Source organism: Symphalangus syndactylus, chromosome 5 (genome assembly GCF_028878055.3).
Source record: "Symphalangus syndactylus isolate Jambi chromosome 5, NHGRI_mSymSyn1-v2.1_pri, whole genome shotgun sequence".
NCBI classification, from domain to species: domain Eukaryota; kingdom Metazoa; phylum Chordata; class Mammalia; order Primates; family Hylobatidae; genus Symphalangus; species Symphalangus syndactylus.
The window spans coordinates 40,704,291-40,724,078 of record NC_072427.2 but is presented as its reverse complement, the minus strand read 5'-3'; the positions used below and the strand labels follow the sequence as shown (position 1 = coordinate 40,724,078).

Sequence of the window (19,788 nt, the reverse complement as noted above, 5' to 3'; positions counted from 1 at the left end):
TTCCACGTCTAATGGGTTAATGTCACTGGCCCCTACCCCAGCTGGATGGCACATAGGTGTCAGGGAGAACTGCATGACACAGAATCATCACAAGACCTGGGCTTAAGTCCCAGCTGAACTACTGACCTGGGCAAATCATTCTCATTTTCTGGGCCTCAGTTTCCCCAACTGTAAACTGAGGAGAAGAACCCCTGCCCACTCTCTTACAGGGCACAAAAGATGATATGAGCAGGTAAAAATGCCTTTACCTTAGTAAAGAGAGGGTGAGCTCCCTTCCCCAGAGAATTCACTTTACCCCAATCTGCCCATTGCGGGTTCAGAGGCCCTACCATCATCCAGTGTGTGCACCAGTGCTGGGGTGGAGGTGCGGCTGGCTCCCAGCTGGGAGTAGGCCACCACGTAGAACTCATAATCTGTGTTGGGTTCCAGGTCCCGAACCTGTAGTTCTGTGGTGTCGTTGTTCACCGCAAACTGGTATTCCACATTGTCCATGCCTGGTGACACGGGGGACAAGGGGACTGTCATAGTACCACCCCTCAGTGCTGGCTAGCTGGAGACTGTCTAGGAATCCTTCATATTGTCCTGGTGTCTATTTATAGCTAAATCATCCCAGATAATCTGAGCTGGAGTGTATAAACTCCCTCAGCTTCCTGTCTCCGTGTATTAATTCCTCCACTGGTTAGGGAGTGCTTTCTGGAAATGACCCCCCTCTCCAGTTAGTTAACTGGCATGGGAGGTGGCTCCAGGAACGTCCTCTCCCTCCTCTCTCAACAAATATGACTGAGGGAAGCAGTGGCCTTTCCAGCGCCAGTTGCCTAATCCATACCTACCATACCTATGCGGGTCTCTCCTATGGGCTCCTACCCCAGTCCATCCTCGCCGCAGAGGTAGCCATCAGGCAACCCTTCGGTCATCCGACCTGAACCCCTCCCGGCTGCGCCCCGCCGGGGCCTGCGCTGGTGCATCCAGCCCCAGGCCGACGTACCCCGTGCCTTCTGGTAGTGGAGAGAGAAGCCGATGATCTGCTCGCTGTGCAGCTCGGGCCGCTCCCAGGCCACCAACACAGCGGAGCTACTCAGTGGCGTAGCGGTGACCCGTGTGGGGGCGCTGGGCAGCCCCTCGCGCACTACCACGGCCAGCGACGCGGCAGCGCACGCCATTCCCGCGCTGTTCTCAGCCACGCACTGGTAGTAGCCGGCGTCCTGCAGGCCGATCTGTGTGATGACCAGGCTGCCACCGCCGCCCTGGACCTTGACGCGCCCGTTGGGCCGCAGCGGCGCCCCGTTGTGCAGCCAGCGCAGCGCTGGCCGCGGCTCCCCCGACGCGCGGCACACGAAGCGCGCTGTGCTCGCCCGCGTCCGCGACAGCGCCTCGGGCGCCTGAGTGATGGCGGGAGCCGCTGGGGGCGCGAGGGGCGACGCTGAGCGCGGGCTCCCGCCACTAAGGTCTCTGCCCCTCCCCCCAGTACCCCAACCCTGCCCCCCACCGCCCTCCCTCGCTCCCCTTCCAATCACTCTAACCTCTCCCTGATTCACCCTTTCCAAACTACTCCGGCTCAGCGCAGACCGACCCTTTCTTCTCCCCATTTACCCCAGCCCCACAACGACCATTCCCTTTCTCTCCCAAAACTGTCCCCAGGCCTCCTCAGCCTCCCCTAAATATTGCTCCTCCCGGATCTAACCCCACCCCTAATTTACCCATCTCCTTCCTCCCTGCCCTCCGATGTCTCCCACACCTACCAGATCTACCCTGCCCCCCAGTTTTCTTAGTACCACTCAGATCACTCCACTATCCCCCCAATAACCCCAGTCCCACCTCCCCGCTAATCACCCGCGCCAGGCTCTAATCACCCCTCTCCCTCCATCCCAGACTCAACGCCTCGCACTCCGTCCTCCAGTTACCTAGTCCCCATCCCTCGCCCCACCTCCGCCTTACTAGGGACTCCTCCCTGAGTTCGTCCTCCAGGAGAGCGCCTGAGTCCCCCCAGCACACCCACCCGTCCACCTCCCCCTGCTCTATTCACCCCAGCCCCAGCTAACCCGCTCCCTCCGCCCTTCGGCCCGCCTCACCCAGCACGCGGAGCTCGGCGGCGGCAGTGGCGAAGTCGCGCGTGCGGGGCTTGTTGGCGCGGCAGACGTAGACGCCGGAGTGCCAGGGCTGCGCGCTGGCAATTAGTAGGTTGGTGCGGCCCAGGACGATGACATCTGTGGAGATGGGCTTCCCGTCTGGGGAAGGAGAGGGAGACGCGCTGGAGGGGACGCTAGGGACTGCCCTTCCATTCACTCTCCGGACTTCAGGAACACTCTGCATCCGGGTAAAGCAAACACAACCATCCCTGGTCCGAATCTCATTTTCTCCTCTTGCCGGGACTCTCCGAGCCCGGCTGTCTCCATCTGTAAGGGGGAATTAGCCCTTAACTGGCAGGGTTTCCATGAGGATTGAAAGAATGTGAGAACCCCTGGCACAGTGCAGGCATATATTGATAATAGGTACTCAGCACACTCGTCAGTTTTCATTACTGTATTCATTTCTCTCAAGAAGGACATGCTCCTTCCCTGGGGTCCTAGCCCAGTACTATGATGAAGCTAGGGCTGGTAAGGTCGGACCAAGCCAACGATTCCATTGCGCACAAATTTTTATCTCAATGTGAAATGAAAACCATTTAAAAAGTCCTTGCCTTGTAGACATGAACAGAAAATCTAGAGAAGCAATGCAGAAAGCCAAGAAACACATAAATGTTCAACTTCATGTCATCAAAGAAAGGCACTTCAAAACAGATGTTAGGCTGGGCAAGGTGGCTCATGCCTGTACTCTTAGCACTTTGGGAGGCTGAGGTGGGAGGATCACTTGAGACCAGGGGTTCAAGACCAGCCTGGGCAACATAGTGAGACTCCGTCTCTGTGAAAAAAAAAAAGATATTAAAACATAGATGTTAATTTTCACCCATCAACTTGAGAACATTTTTAAAAATAGTAAATTGCAATGCTGGAGAAAGGACCATAAAGGAGCTTCACCGAGGCCTTGAAGCCAAGGATTCCATTTATGTGTGCCTGTCCTAGGAAGATGATCAGAAGTACAGGCAAGTATTTGTGAACAGAGCAGATCACTGCAGTGTTAACTGTAACAGCGGATAACTGGAAAGGACTTAAAAACCCAACAGCAGGAACTGGTGAATTACATTATAGCTATATTTAAAGTATGGAATATTAGTCATTACAATTTTTTTGAAAAAGTTTTAAAGATGGAGAAATGCTTATGGTATACTGTTGAATGAAAATAGGACTTGGAACTGTAAATGCAGCACATGTTCTCAATTTCAGGGAGAAAACTGTACATATGCATAGAAAAAACTGAAATAAGGTATACTGGTACATAAACAATTTTTATCTCTGAGTGGTGGAGTGTTTTCTGCATCTATTTTTTTCCTAGTTTTCTACGGTGAACATGTACAACATTTGCAGTCAGAAAACAAAACAGCCAGACACAGTGGCTCACACCTGTAATCCCAGCACTTTGGGAGGCTGAGGCGGGTGGATCACTTGAGGTCAGGAGTTCGAAACCAGACTGGCTAACATGGCAAAACCCCATCTCTACTAAAAACACAAAAATTAGCCGAGTGTGGTAGTGCATGCCTGTAATCCCAGCTACTCGGGAAGCTGAGACAGGAGAATCACTTGAACCCAGGAGGGGAGGTTGCAGTAAGCCAAGATCATACCACTGCACTCCAGCCTGGGAAACAGAGCAAAACTCCGTCTCAAAAAAAAAAAAAAAAAAAAAAAAAAGAGAGAGAGAAAGAAAATAAAACAGGCCGGGAGCAGTGGCTCATGCCTGTAATCCCAGCACTTTGGGAGGCCAAGGCGGGCAGATCATGAGGTTGGATCACGAGGTCAGGAGATGGAGACCATCCTGGCTAACACAGTGAAACCCAGTCTCTACTAAAAATACAAACCATTAACCAGGCGTGGTGGCGGGCACCTGTAGCCCCAGCTACTCGGGAAGCTGAGGCAGGAGAATCGCTTGAACCGGGAGGCAGAAGTTGCAGTGAACAGAGATCAGGCCACTGCACTCCAGCCTGGGCGACAGAGCGAGACTCCGTCTCAAAAAAACAAAACAAAACAAAACAAAACAAAACAAAATCAAAAACAAAAAACCCATGCCCCTTCCCTGACTTAGTGGAGAAAGTTCCTGGAAAGAAAGCAGTGCTTGGGGTCAGGAATGAAGCTCCTTTCCAGCCCTTCTCTTCCTAGGTGTCAGGATCCTCCGGGACAGCAATTCTCAAATCCGTACTGTGCACACGAATCACAGATTAGCAGGGGACCTTGTTAAGATGTAGAGGCCTAAGGCAGGGCCCCAGATTCTGCATTTCTAACTAGTCATAGGTAGTAGAGCTGAAGAGCACACTTTCAGTTGGAGAACCGGGCGCAATGACTCATGGCTGTAATCCCAGCACCTTGGGAGGCCAAAATGGGTGGGTTGTTTGAGCCCAGGAGTTTGAGACCTGCCTGCAACATCTAGAAACATCTAGAAACCCTGTCTCTACAAAAAAATACAGGCATAGCAGCACATGCCTGTGGTCCCAGCTACTCAGGAGGCTGACGTAGGAGATCACCTGAGCCGGCAAAAGGTGGAGGCTGCAGTGAGCTGTGATTGCACCACTGCCCTTCAGCCTGGGTGACAGGCAAAAAAAAAAAAAAAAAAGATTCCTGGATCACGACTCTCCAGGGTGAAGAAAGGAGTCTGCAGTTTTAGTAAGTCCTCTGGGTGACCCTGATGCATAATCAGGAATTAAGAAATATTGACATTAGAACTTCTAGGTGATACCACAAGTTTATCCCAGTAGTACGAGGGTCCTGCTGGCCCCCTAAGTAGGCAAGTGTCACAGGTCCAATGAGGCAGTGCAGGTCAGATAGGTGTGAAAATGCCAGCACTGTTCTATTTTATCAGCTCAGTGGTGGGTACATATTAATAGTTGTTCAATTTATTTTCTTTAAACTATGTATATTCATGATGTAGACTTTTGAGTATGAGATATAAACTTATATTTTTAAAGATGTATAGAGTAATAGAATGAGTTGGGGAAAGGGGTAAAGAGAACTGGATTTAAAACTTACTTCTGCCATCAACTTGGGACAAGTCACTTTTTAACAACAAATGGAAACAAAAATAACCCTTGCTTTCTTTTTACAGGACTGTAGGAAGTGGTGTACCAAAAAGAGAGCAGACTTGAAAGCTTGGGTCCCGGCTCTTCCACCTGCCTCTCTGAGCCTCAGTTTCCTCATCTGCCCACTGGGAATAATAGTTTTGGCCCCTCCTCTCCCCAGAGGGCTCTTGGAGGCTGACAGGAGAACAGGTGTGAAAGTGCTTAGGAGACTGCACAGTGAAATTTGGCCCAGCACTGGCGTTACCCTGATGGCATCTCCAGTCACTCAGTGGCACTTCTCCCTTGTAGCCTGATACTGTCAGACCTCTCTTCAGAGATGTGTGTTTCCTATCCCTCACTAGACGATGAGTTCAGAGGGCAGGGTCCCTGCCTCTCTGTGTTTTGTTCACTGTGCCCAGCATGATGCCAGTCACACAAAGGCAGCAGTATGCTGGAGTGGACCCAGAGCTGGCCTTATAGTTGCACGGACCAACAGAGGGATCTGGTTCCACCTAACTCACTGGCTGTGTGGCACCTTCCCAGTTCTCAAGTGCTCACTTGTAACACCGTTGTGAGGAACAGAAATGTGTAATTATGGTGGAGAACCTAGCTCAGCACCTGGCCTCAGGAGGGCTGCAATAACCGTTCTGTAAGTGGCAGCCTGGAAGTGCTTTTGTAAAGCACATGCTACACAGAGTGACAAGGAAGTCTGTCCAGTTCCCCACGCAGCTCCGACCTTGACCACCACACCCAGCCCTGGGAAAGGAGTTCCTGCCACACCAGAAGGTTGGTGACCACTGGGTCGTCACCCATACATCCCCCTGACTTAGGGGCATGTGAGATACCACATCCCTCCCTTCCCATGCCCTCCTTCTTCCACCCCCTCCACTCACCTTGTCGGACCCAGGACACAAAAGGGGTGGGGTCAGCTGAGGCCACACATTCCATCACCACACTCTGGCCAGACACCACTGTGGTGTTCTCTGGGGCTGCCACAATGACCACGTCCTGCCCCCTGGTGGATGCCAGGAACCCTGGCAAGAAGACAGACCAGCAGGCAGCCTTACCATTAGGCATTTACCATGCGATACCTCACCTGAGTCTCACAGTAACCTGGTGAGGTGGTACCGGGAGGCAGCAGCAATGATTCCGTCTGTCAGATGGGGGACGTAGCCATAAAATTCAGCAGGGCTGGGACTGGACCTCTGAGCTGTTTCTTTTAGAGCCAGAAGAATTGCCTGGGCTTCAACTCAGCACCAGAGAAATGACTAGACAGACCCACACCTACCTCAATTCTTCCCTCCCAAATGCAACCCACCGTCTAGGCAGAGGACTGTCAGGGTCATGGGCAAAGCACCAGACTTGGAGTCAACAGTTATAGTTTCTAGTTCCAGCACTGCCATTAACACACTGGGTGACCTTAGGCAAATCCCTTCTCCAAAGGGCCTTGGATTTCCCAGTGGAAAAGGCAGACAGTGGGCTTGAGTTTCTGCCTGTGCGGCAGCTCCCTAAACCCTGATTTCCTGCCAAGTTCTTTGTGTGACCCTGGCCCCCTGGGTGGAGTGGTGAATATCTGGATTGTCCAGCAGGTGGAGGCAGAGACCCCTAGAACAGAAGAGAGACGACACCAGACTGGGAGCAGCCCACCAGCTAAGCCCAGAAGGAACACGGTGGGGACGGGGTGGGAGTGCGGAGAGTGGGTGGGAGGTAGGAGGGATGCATGGCAAAGGGAAGCAAGGGAGGGGCCCCTGGGGGAGGCTTGAAGTGAGATCTGTTGAGCACCTGCCAGGTGCCAGGCACTTTCCATTCTCATCTCAAGGACTCTTCGAGCCTCTCTGAGCTGGGCATTTGATAAGGAGCCCAGGGTCACGCAGATGGTGAGCAGAGAAGCCAGGATTCAAACCAGGTCTTTCCAACCTCAAAGACTGTGCCCTTCCTAATCCATCACACTGGGGCAAGAGCTTTTCAAAGAAACGAGTAAAGGATAAGAACACTAGGCCACAGGGAGCCAGATTTGCAAGGCACAGAAAGCAGAGAGGGACGAATCCACCAGTGCCTGAACCCCTCAGCGACTATAGAAGGGCAGGAGAGAAAGGGGCAGGGACCAGGGCTTCCAGGCACTGACACTGCCTCAGATGCCTCGCATCCCCACCTCTGTCCCCAGCCTTCTACACTGCATCCAACCAGAGGGCACACAGGCTCTGCATGAAGAGAGGAGCCCTGCCCTGGGAGTCTGGGGTCTTGTGTTCCAGCCCAGTTCTTTCTTCCCTGGTTTGCTGGGTGGCAGTACCCTCTCTGGGCTTCATCGCCTCACCTGTCAATGGGACTAACATTTATCACCTACTTGAAGGCAAGGCCTGGACCCCTGGAGGTCCCTCCCAGCTCTGAGGTGGCTGGTTCCAGGAACCCCCAGGTTTCCCCACCCAGCCAGCCCCCTTACCTCTGCGGGCCACACTGAGTAGGGCCTCCTGGCTGAAGCGCTGGCGAGCTGAGTTGGTGGCCACACAGCGGTAGGGGCCTGCATCACTCTCCTGAACATCCAGGATCTGAAGGACGCCGTTGGGAAGCGTGATGAGCCTTGGGAAGAGGGGAGCAGGCAACTGTGAGGTGGGCGGGGGGCCACAGGGAGGGTGGCTCACGGTAAGTGAAATGCAAATTAAAACTCTAAGATACCAGGCCGGGCGCAGTGGCTCACACCTGTAATCCCAGCACTTTGGGAGGCAAGGCGGGCGAATCACATGAGGTCGGGAGTTCAAGACCAGCCTGACCAACATGGAGAAACTCCATCTCTACTAAAAATACAAAATTAGCTGGGCATAGTGGTGCATGCCTGTAATCCCAGCTACTCGGGAGGCTCAGGCAGGAGAATCACTTGAACCCGGGAGGCAGAGGTTGCGGTGAGCCAAGATCGCACCATTGCACTCCAGCCTGGGCGACAAGGGCGAAACTCCATCTCAAACAAACAAACAAACAAACAAAACCTCCAAGACACCATTTTCACCTATTAGATTGGTGAAAATCAGAAGGCTTAATAACACTCCATGTGGATGAGGGAATGCGGCAAGGCACTCCTGCCTCGATGGTGGCCCTGCCCATACACCATCTGTCCAGGGCAAGTTGGTGATATCTCAACATCAAAACTTCTAGGGCTGTATCCCACAGATACTCTCAGACGTGTGCACAAGAGCATATGTTAAACGATATTCTCTCCAGCACTGTCTGTGATAGCAAAAGGCTGGAAACAACCCAAGTGTCCATCTGCAGGGTGGGAACTGGCTAAATTGGTTTGGGTACATTCGCACAATGGAATGTTAGGCAGCTGCTAAAAAGGAGGCAGCTCCGTGTATGCTGATAGAGGGCCATCTCCAAATGTGTTCTGGTACAAAACAATATGTTTGGGGACATGTAGGCTTCTATGCTTGCGTATACATTCAATGTTCCTGGTAATAGTGGTTATCTCTGGCGAGGGGACCTGGGATCCAGGGGACTGAGGGTGGGAGGGACTGACTTTTTATTATATATCCTTGTATACAGTTTGAATTTTTTTTACCCCTTGCCCATATTACCTTCTCCCTCCCTTGATAAAATACTCTTTATTCACACTATCTCATGTGACCCTTAAAACAAGCCCAAGACATAGAGGAGGTCACAACCTCCATTTTACTGGTGAAAAATAGGCTCGGAGGGAGGAGGTATTTTCCCAGGATCTCACAGGTGGAGTAGAGTGAAAACTCGAACCCAAGTCTTCTGGTGCCAAATATCATATTCATCCTACCTGCCTGTCTCGGCATCCATTGGATGGCTGAAAATGCCCTTGGAGAGGACGTGGTCTCCAAGCAGACCCAGCCAACACGTATGTTACTTAGAAGGGGCATGATGGATGAGGCTGTTCCCTGCCCTCTGGGCTAAAGAAATAGAAAGGTCCAGAGACCTTGAGAAACGATGTAATCTGGGATAGGGAGGTTTCCATGGGGTTTGGGATGGTGGAGACCAGAGTGGGCTCTGACCTAAGGAGGGGGTGAATGGGTCCCTTGGAATCCTCCAACTGGGATCCCTACAGGGTCAGCTCCAGGTGGAGAATCCTAGTTTCTCAACAAAGCAAATGGTGCTGGCCTCTGGGATGTAGGCTGGGCCAAGGTCAGAAAGGGAAGGGGGCAGTTGTGCACTTGGTGGAGATCCCTTAGCTCCTGGGGAAGTGGGGTCTAAAAAAATCTAAACATGGAACAGGAGAAGTAGCTCAAAGGCTGGGGAGGAAGAATGTTCTAAACAGGGGCCCTACAAACCTGCCGTGGCCCAAAGACTTAGAGGACTTAGAGAAAAAAAGCATAAATATGCCCTGCTCTTTCCTGCATCACACAGGCAAACCTACCTCTGCCCCTAGCCTTTCACCCTCAGCTCCAACAGCTGTCTACATAAGTGCTGGGGCAGAGCGAGAGAAAGGGACAAGGAGGCAAGTGTGGCTGGAGCGAAATCCTGGGCCAGGACCCAGTCTGCTGCCAGAGAAGAACTGACAGAAAGGACGAATTGGGGAAGGACAAGTAGGACCCACCTAGAAAACAGGCCCCACCCCCATCCATCTAACGTGCTCTTCCTCCAAGACCTTTCTTTCTCCTCTTTTTCTCCCTCGGACTAGCAAGCTGACTATGCTGCTGGGAACTGCCTACATTTCCTAACCCCAATGTTTCTAGCTCTTTCCAGGGAATATCGTGCTCCAAGTACTCAAGAGGTAGTCTCTCCTTTGAAAAAATAACATTCCCTTAGTGATGTGATTGAGTGAATGAATGAATGAATGAATGAACAAATTAATGAATGAATGAATTCCTTTCCCCAGATATGGTGCTATTGCTGCAGCCAATAGAGGCAAGATGGAACCACTTTTAGGGTTCATCTAAAATCTTTTCTGGCCTGGCTTTTTGGGAGGCAGAGGCAGGAGGATTGCTTGAGGCCAGGAGTTGGAGACCAGCCTGGGCAACATGGCGAAACCCAGTCTCTACAAAAAATACAAAAATTAGCCAAGGCATGGTGGTGCACACCTGTAGTTCCAGCTATTCAGGAGGCTGAAGTGGGAAGATCGCTTGAGACGGGAGGTAGAGGCTGCAGTGAGCAGCGATTGTGCCACCTCACTCCAACCTGGGTGGCAGAGTGAGTCCCTGACTCAAAAAAATCTTTTGCTTTGCTAAAATGTGTTTTTCGAAGCTCTGTCCTTGGAAAGGTGTTCAAAATATATTAGTTAGTGGGGGGAAAAAGTAAAAAAACAGTGTTTATGAAGAAATTCTACTTTTAGAAAATAGAAAAAAGTTATGTTAGGATATATATAGAAAAAGTGAAAGGTGACAAAGCTCGTGTGGTTTATGGGGGTTTTCTGTAGGAGTGAGATTACGGGGGATTCTTATTTATTGCGCCTGTTAAGTGGGGTTTTTTTGCAATTAATATGTATCAGTTAGGAAATATAAAAATTTTTAAATGTAAATTGCTAATAGTCTGTGCCCTTGTACACTTTGGTTTGTAACTTGGGCTCTAACACAGAAGCACTGTGACATGGTGGAGAGAACTGGTTTCAATGTAAGTGATTTTAGCAAGTGACATTCCGTATCCGGGCCACAGTTTTCTCATTTGAAAAATGGGTTAAATAATTTCTGTCCTGCCTACTTCACAACACTGATCCTCTTAATGTGTTCTGAGCTCACATTAGATAATGGACATAAACATATTTATGAATTGCAAGCTCTAAACACATGTTTACAATGGTGTAACCCATATACGTATTTCAAAAGACTGCAAGGAAACGCTCAAATTGGTAAAAGCTGTGTTCAGTCAGTAGGTGACATTTTTCCCCTTTCTGTAAAGTTGATATACTTTACCATTTTAAAAGAAATTCAAATTTCAAATAAAATAAAAGCTACTTATAAAATGAAAAACAATCTCAACTCGAAAGGAAGGGATTATTCTTTTTCCAACCTCAAACCTGAGTCTGCTGCTCCTACCCACAAAAGGCCACTTGGGCCCCGAGGATTAAAGAACACAGAAGAAATGACGCAGCTGCTCCGAATTTCCCAAGGGCCAAGAAGCCCCCACCCTAAGCCCTTGAGATCCACGCAGGGCAAGGGGATACTGGCTGGAAGTCACATGAGATTGACAGAAATGGTAACCACTGGGAGACGGTAGGGCAGGAGCCCATGTTATTTAAGTCCCTTAGTTCCATGTTTCTTAAAATGTGAGTGAATGGCGATAACAAAATGATTTCAAGTGGATCCAGATACATGGCTTTTTATCCTGGAAGTTATATTATTTACTTTTATGGCTATCTTCTATTTATGGCAAGTGTTGCTGGTTTTCCATTTTATTGCAGTGAGATAATGTTCCCTTTTAAAATGTGTTCAAGTTACAAAAGAGCGAGTTGATGTAAAGAAAATTATTAAGTGATTGTGTAAATGGTATAAGTATGGTCACAATTATGAAGGTGGTTTGTGAATACCTGGGATTTGGGAAACATTGCTCTCATTGATTACTGGTTCCTATGGAAGAAAAATTATCCCCTAGATTATCCCCTATAATTAGAAAATAGTATAAGTACCAGGGATTTGCCCTGGGGTCTAGTCTTTACCATCAGTTCCAAACGAAGCACATACACCCTGATGCAGTGTGTTTATTAACTGCACATGTGCACACGTTACACCAAGGCATATGGTCTCCTTCAAACCACTGGGCTGAGTTTATGAATAGCATATTTGTGCATGCACTATATCTGGGCATGTGTAAAAATACATACCTTGGGCATAATCAAGTTGCTGTTTTAGACATTTCTTTATTCCCCCTACACAATGTGCCAGGACATGCAAGCCCAGCTTATTTATAGATGAGGATCACTTTTCAGAGGACTTGGGGGCAAACACTCCCAGAGTCCAGAAACTGGCAGCTCTGGCCTCCTGGATTAGGTTTGTGGCTTCACGGGATGACGCCTGAGCTAGGCGTTGGGGGTGGTGGGGAGGTCTGAAACCCACTGGTTTGCTGAGAAGCTTTGGGGAAGTAACTTCTCTGTTCCCAGCCACAGTTAGACTACAGATTTCTAAACCCACCGTTAATTTTTTAAAAAATTAAAGTTGTAATGTGATACAAACTTCTTCAGACCTCACAGTTTCCGCACCCAACCACCAAATGACACCTACCAGAGGCCTGTGTATCCTCCACACAGGTCGCTGGAGTTGACACTCTGAGTACTACGCTGTGTGACCTGGGGCAAGTTATTTCTGCCTCTGTTCCTCCAATCCCTCATTTAACAATCCAGATAAAAATACCTACCATATTCATATGTACAGACCTGGAAGGATGTTCATCAAGTGGTAAGTGAAAAAAAAAATTAAAGTTGCAATATAATCCCATTTTTGTTTTTGAAAAAAAAAAAAAAGATGATTCAACAAAAAACCTAGTATGTACAATATAATTAATTATTATTATTATTTTGAGACGGAGTCTTCCTCTGTCATCCAGGCTGGAGTGCAATGGCGTGATCTTGGCTTACTGCAACCTCTACCTTCTGGGTTCAAGCGATTCTCCTGCCTCAGCCTCCTGAGTAGCTGTGTTTATAGGCGCCTGCCACCATGTCCAGCTAGTTTTTGTAATTTTGGTAGAGACGGGGTTTCACCATGTTGGCCAGGCTGGTCTTGAACTCCTGACCTCAGATGATCCACCTGTGTCAGCCTCCCAAAGTGCTGGGATTACAGGCGTGAGCCACAGCACCTGGCCTAAGTTTTGTGTTTTCACTCCAGCCTGTCACCCAGGCTGGAGTGAAGTGGCTCAATTTTGGCTCACTGTAACCTCCACCTCCCGGGTTCAAGTGATTCTCCTGCCTCAGCCTCCTGAGTAGCTGGGATTACAGGCATGCGTCACCATGCCTGGCTAATTTTTTTTTTTTTTTTTAGTAGAGATAGGGTTTCGCCATGTTGGTCAGGCTGGTCTCGAATTCCTGACCTCGTGATCCGCCCGTCTCAGCCTCCCAAAGTGCTGGGATTACAGGCGTAAGCCACCACGCCCGGCCTAAGTTTTGTATTTTTGGAGAGATGACGTTTCACCATATTGCCCAGGTTGGTCTCTAACTCCTGAGCTCAAGCGATCCGCCCGCCTTGGCCATCAAAGTGTTGGGAGTACAGGCATGAGCCACCGTGCCCAGCCATATTGATATGAATTTTAAAAATGCATCTGCTAGGAATATAAATAAAAGTAAATAGAGGAAAATGTGAAAATAAGAAATACCTACATTAAAGGATGATTGGAAGGGTTAAGAGAGAAAACATGTAAAAGGCTCAGCACGTGCCTGGCCCAAGGTACACTCCCATTAAGTGGTTCATGTTGTGACTTTCAACATGGGGAGATTTTGCTGCCTTCTGCTACCCTCTCTGGGGGGCATCAGGAGTAGGCTCTCGCTTGGTTCTCTCTTGCCCAGCTCATCTGTTCTGGGTTCATGGAACTCCCAGGAGGCACCCATCATCACACAGTGGTGACAGGCTCCACATTTAGAAGGCACAGAACTTCAAATGTCAGTGTTAGAAAGGCTGGGTCAGCATTTCCCAGGGTTCACCCTCTAGAATGCTCATTCATGGGATGTTAAGGGGCTCCTGGGCAAACGAGCCTAGGAAGTGCTTGGTTAAACAAGGTCAACAGGATTCTCAATACAGCACTTCTCAGGGCCTTGCCAACTCCAGGAGGGAGATTTACAGGCAGTTTACTGTTCTTATTTGATCATAGAATACTTCATTCAAGAAGCATTTAAAGGGACTAACATTCTATAAAGGCCACGCTTTGGGAAACCACAATCTAAATCAACTTTCATTTGTTTCCCCCTTTCATTTTATAGGTGGGAAGGAGAATAGGCTGGGTGAGAAGTGACTCTCTGAGGACCAGTGGGGCTAACCCAGCACCAAAGTCAACAGGATCTCTCTCTTTTTTTTTTTTTTTTTTTTTTGAGACAGGGTCTTGGTGTGTTACCCAGGCTGGCTGGAATGCAGTGGCATTATCACAGCTCACTGTAGCCTCAACCTCCAAGCTATCTTGCTCAGCCTCCCAAGTAGCGGGGACCACAGGCACCGCACTGCCACACTGGGCTAATTTTTGTATTGTTTTATAGAAACAAGGTTTTGATATTTTGCATAGGCTGGTCTTGAACTCCTGGGCTCAAGCGATCCTCCCGCTTCGTCCTCCCAAAATGTTGGGATTACAGGCCTGAGTCACCACAGCCAGCCGGGATCTCTTATGTATGGACCTGTCACCCTCTTCCTCCCTCACAACTGTCCTGTGGCTTTTCTACCCCGAAGTTTCTCCTACAACCCCCATCCTTACCTACACATGGGCAAAAGTCAGAGGAGCTGGGACAATGCAACACAGGCAACAGAAGGTTGGATCCAGGGGAGAAAGGGCAGTGTTTCAGAGCCCGAGGAACCCCACCTCCACCAGGACGGGAGAAGGATCTAGCTAGTAACTACAGCTACCGAGATATAGGGAGAGGACTGCAGGGTGGCTGGGAAAGGCCTTGGAGCCACATTTCCAAAGATATGTAAGAATCCAGGGAGTGATGACTGAGTCATGAGACCAACTCAGAGACCACAGATGCAAATGAGCCTTGTGGTTTCTGGTATGCTGCATACACATCTGGACCTACCCAGGAAGCCACAAGAGGGACCAAGTCCAGGGTCTAGCCTCTGCTTCCCTTCTGCCTTGGAAACTCTTCCCTGGGATTGCTCTACCCATCCATTGCCTTTACAGGGAAAGAGGAGAGTGAAAGAGGAAAGACCTCTACAATTCACTTCTCAGAGGGCTGCGCCCCACTGGATGGAATTGAGAGAGGAAGAGAAGTTATGCATCTAGAGTGGAAACTCCGGAGGAACCCTGAAAAGCGAAAACCTTCCCAGCAGCCTCGGGGAGCCCTCAACAGACAACCAACATTCTGCCAGTGGCTCACGGTACGGCTTGGGATAAGCCACAGCTCCTCTCTGGCCCTCAGTCTCCACAGTAAAGCAAGTGGTTGGACTAGATGTGCTGGGAAGGACTCTACTACTACACCTACTCAGGCTCCACAGCTCAATGGGTGGCTTTCCTCCCAGGGAGCAAAAACTTCTTGTCCAACTTCTCTTTGGGACTAGACATGAGCCAGGAGTCAGGCAGTGGTTGGCACTCAAGTCAGCTTAGGTAAATGCAGCTACCTCGACTCTAAGAATCTCAGTTCTGAGCACGCCCCAGAGCCCTCTCTGCCCTGCCTACCAAGACCCGCTCCCCTACAGGGCACTCACCGAGGCTCCTCAGGCAATGTCACCTGGTCCTTCTCCCAAGTAATGATGGGAGCTGGCAGCCCTTCAATGTGGCACTCAAAGCGAGCTGTCCCGTTCTCCTCCACCGTCTGAGACTCCGGGTGCAGAGAGAAGTCTGCGAGTGCTGGGGACAGTGAGACACAGGCAGGGACAGGAAAGGAATAGGAGAGAGAAGCCACAGCAAGAACAAACAGTGAAACACATCCGCATGGAGACACAGAAACACAGAGTCATAGAAACACACAGCAGAGCCAATTCAGACCGAAGGAGACACAACAAGAAGTGGTGATTAGCGGTCAGATGCTGCCAGCAGAATGAATTCCAAAGCCCCCCTGCCCAACATCATCATGATGGTCAAACTATACAGTAAGATGCACATTTCTTCTGGCCTGAAAGTTATTTCATGGTGATCTGTGCCTCCTGAGAGCCCCCCAAGGGGTAAGGCTGGAGCGTGGGGTTTGACTCCACATGTTCCACCTGCCATGAAGGCCGGAGCTCCCTTAAGAGGCAGCTTTGTGCCTCTGACACAAAGGGGGCACTCTGGCAGGCTCCCTGGAGGAGAGCACAAGCCCAGACTCTAGGACTCAAAGGCAACGAAAAGCAGAAGGAACAGGGGAGTAGAGAAGAAGCGGGAAGATTATGGAATACCCAAGAATGAGGATAGACAATACCAGGAAGAGACGTATTGAGCAGGATGGGAGGCAGGGAAAGCGGGGGTGGGATCAAGAGAGAGGCATTTGTGCAAGTAACTAACTGCAGATCCCACTTTGCACACCACAAGTCTAGGTTTCAGCCTCAGCCCCCCGATGCAAGCACTTACTGGCAAGCTTGACGACAGCAGTCTGGCTGGCCAGCACTCCGAGGGGGCCGTGGGCTAGGCACGAATAGCTGCCTTCAATGACCCCCACAGCCTCAGGGACTGACTCGTCACTGCCATTGGGTGCTAGTGGCTGGGACAGCCACAGGGAGCCATTGGGCAGCAGGTGTAGGTGGTCATGCTCCAGCAGGGTGTCCCCATCCTTGCTCCAGGTCACCCTGGTTGGGGGTCCAGCGGCAGCAGCCCCCAGGGTACAGTTCAGCACCGCAGCCTGCTCTGGACCCAGGATCACTTGTAGCGGCCCCACTCCACAGCTCAGCTCCACAGTCGTCTCCTGGGGCAACAGCAGCTCCCCTGCATACAGGAGGAGCACGGGGCCATCAGTGTATGTCCCCCCACCTCCCACAGCCTCTGCTCCTGAGTCACCCATGCAGGGGCTGGGGCAAATCAAGGAGAAAGACCTGCGTCTGGATCCCGGCTCTCCCCTTACTAACTATGACCTTGGACAAACTGCTGCACTCCTCTGTGCCTGTCTTCCCCTGCTGCTCAATTTCCTCATAGCAGCATTATTCATAATAGCCAATGAGTGGAAACAACCCAAAAGCCCATCACCTGATGAATGGATGGATTACACAGCCATCAAAAAGAATGAGGACTGATGCATGCTACAAGGTAGCATGAAAACTTGACGCTAAGTGAAGGAAGCCAATCATAAGATGCCACATTTTGCATGATCTCATTTCTATGAAATGCCCAGAGGAGGCAAATCCATAAAGACAGAAAGTGGATTAATGATTGTCAGTGACTGGCGGGAGGAAGGACAGGGAGTGACTGCTAATGAGTACAGGGTTTCTTTTGGGGGTGATGAAAATGTTCTAGAATTAGATAGTGGCTGTGGTTGCACAATGTTGTGAATATGAATATACTAAAAACCACTGAGTTGAACACTGTAAAGGGTGAATTTTGTAGTAAGTGAATTGTCTCTCAATTAAAAAAGCATACCAGCCTGGGTAACACAGAGAGACCCCATCTCTACAGATAATTTAAAAAGTTAGCTGTACATGGTGGCACGCGCCTGTGGTCCCAGCTACTCAGGACGCTGAAGCAAGGAGGATCGCCTGAGCCTAGAAGTTTGAGGCTACAGTGAGCCATGATCACGCCACTGCACTCCAGCCTGGCTGGCAGAATGAGACTCTGCGAGAAAAGAATATAGTGGCTGGGTGCAGTGGCTCACACCTGTAATCCCAGCACTCTGGGAGGCCGAGGTGGGTGGATCATGATGTCAGGAGTTCAAGACCAGCCTGACCAACATGGTGAAACCCCATCTCTACTAAAAATAAAAAAATTAGCCAGGTGTGGTGGCGTGCACCTGTAATCTCAGCTACTCAGGAAGCTGAGGCAGAAGAATCACTTGAACCCAGGAGGTGGAGGTTGCAGTGAGCTGAGATCGCCCCATTGCACTCCAGTCTGGGTGACAGAATGAGATTCCTTCTCAAAAAAAAAAAAAAAAAAAGCACAGTGCCTGACACAGAATGGGGCTCAGTAATGTCATTCCCTACCCTGGAACCTAACAGATCATATTGATCATTATTACCCAATCAAAAATATGCCACTGGAGGCCAAGCATGGCGGCTCACTCCTGTAATCCCAACACTTTGTGAGGTTGAAGGCCAAGGCAGGAGGATTGCTTAAGCCCAGGAGTTTGAAACTAGCCTGGGTAACATAGGGAGACCTCATCATTACAAAAAAAATTTTTTTTTAATTAGCTAGGCATAGTGGGAGGATCCCTTGAGCCCAGAAGGTCGAGGCTGAAGTGAGCTGTGATTGCACCACTGCACTCTAGCCTGGGTAACAGAGTGAGATCCTGTCTAAAATATATACATGTACATATATAGACCTCTCTCTCTCTGTCTCTCTCTGTACACACACACACACACACACACACACACACACACACAGGCTAGAAAAATACTGTATCCAAGAAACATTTAAAGTGTATTATAAGTGTGAGAAAGTGTGTGTGTGTGTGTGTGTGTGTGAATACTATATATTTTTGAATAAACAAAACAAAAATAAGTCCCAGCTGGTTGGAGGAGCCACCTGGATGAAGGAAAGTCAGACATTCCCCCTTCCCCAACAATGAACTAAGTGACACATCCTGCTGGGAATTGTTAAGTGCCCCAGGTAGGGACTAGACTCAAGCTGGATTCAGGGCCAGCATGAGAGGAGGCTCCCATGGCTCATTCCAGGCCCTGGCAGCCCGCAGCCTGGTCTGTCCTGGTGACTGGAGAAGCTCAACACTCCCTGCAGCTAATTTCCCCAAGGCCATGCAGGAGGCCAGAGCCAGGACTCAGGTCTCCTGACTCAATCCAGGGTTCTATTTTCTCCCAAGGCCCCAGAAGAGCCTACAGACTCCAACACTGCCCTTGCCACAAAGGGAAGAGTAGGGAAACAGTAGAGGAAGGGAATGCCATCCCAGGGTCAAGGCAAAAACACACAAAGGCCAATGTTTATTATTGGAACCAATATTCCGCAGGGCCCAGCCACCATTATTCATAGACAAATGGTTGGTTCTCCCTGTTGTGTCTTCCAGAAGGTTGACCTGCTGCCTCCTTGTCTTATATAAGCTCAATGGCCCAAGGTCCCTTCTTAGGCTCTGGTCTGACTCCTTACTTCAAGGCAGAATGGCATGTCTGAGAGGAACCAGGGCCAGAGGTCGGGACAATGGCCCATACTCATTACAAGGCAGGTCTGGGCTGACAGAGCCACATGGGGACGTGCACAAAACAATGGCGAGGGAATCAGGAGACCCTCAGTTCTAGATCCAGCTCCATCACAGTCTAGCCATGTGGTTTTGGCCCAGTCATTTCCCCTTCTGGGCCCCAGCTCACTGGAATGTAGCAGGTGACCTCTGAGATTCTATGATTCTATGATTATTCACTGACATGGACACACCTATTCCTAAACAAACAAAACACTATCGAGACCACACACAAATTGGTAAACATAGCTCTGCACTCCTAAACACATGCGCCTCAGTCTCTGCCACGTTCATCAACACCTGGACAAACAGGCCAACACTTAGAACCCCTGTGAGTCTCCAGACTCCCTTCCCACCAGCTCCAAAGAGGAACAAGTGTGAGGGGAGAAGAGCAGTGATGGCTGCGTGAAATAAGGAGGCCAGGGCAGAAGCCAGGGCCTGGGATTGCAGTGTGAAGGGTGGACGGAGAGACAGGACCTGACCTGGGCTGCTGCGTTTCTTAATTCATCAGATGGGTTCTGCTGGACACTTCTGGCTGCACAACTAGCCTCAGCAGTACTCGTGGGCTTAGCAGGGAGAAGCAGCCCCTGCCCTCACCAAGTTTTCATTCTAATTGGGGAAACTGATCTGGCATTCACACTACTGCGGGCCACGTGCTGTGGTGGAAACAGCTTTTGACCTTGGGGAAGAAGATCAAGGTTTCAGTTTTGCTGCTCCACCTACCAGCTCTGTGACAAGCCGCTTAACCTTTCTGGGACTCAGCTTCCACATG

The 19,788-nt window shown here is 49.9% G+C and overlaps 1 protein-coding gene across 2 annotated transcripts in view; it reads right to left on the bottom strand.

Moving 5' to 3' along the window:
* The window catches only part of IGDCC4 (immunoglobulin superfamily DCC subclass member 4), a 41,513-nt gene that overhangs the window by 13,295 nt on the left and 8,430 nt on the right, over positions 1-19,788 (bottom strand). For both annotated transcript variants that reach the window (XM_055278122.2, XM_063638856.1), the window contains exons 2-8: positions 16,259-16,609; positions 15,421-15,562; positions 7,581-7,717; positions 6,034-6,174; positions 2,070-2,225; positions 986-1,399; positions 330-494 (exon numbers count right to left, since the gene is read on the bottom strand). In XM_055278122.2, the coding sequence (XP_055134097.2) occupies positions 330-494; positions 986-1,399; positions 2,070-2,225; positions 6,034-6,174; positions 7,581-7,717; positions 15,421-15,562; positions 16,259-16,609 (1,506 nt within the window). The remainder of the gene's footprint in view (positions 1-329; positions 495-985; positions 1,400-2,069; positions 2,226-6,033; positions 6,175-7,580; positions 7,718-15,420; positions 15,563-16,258; positions 16,610-19,788) is intronic.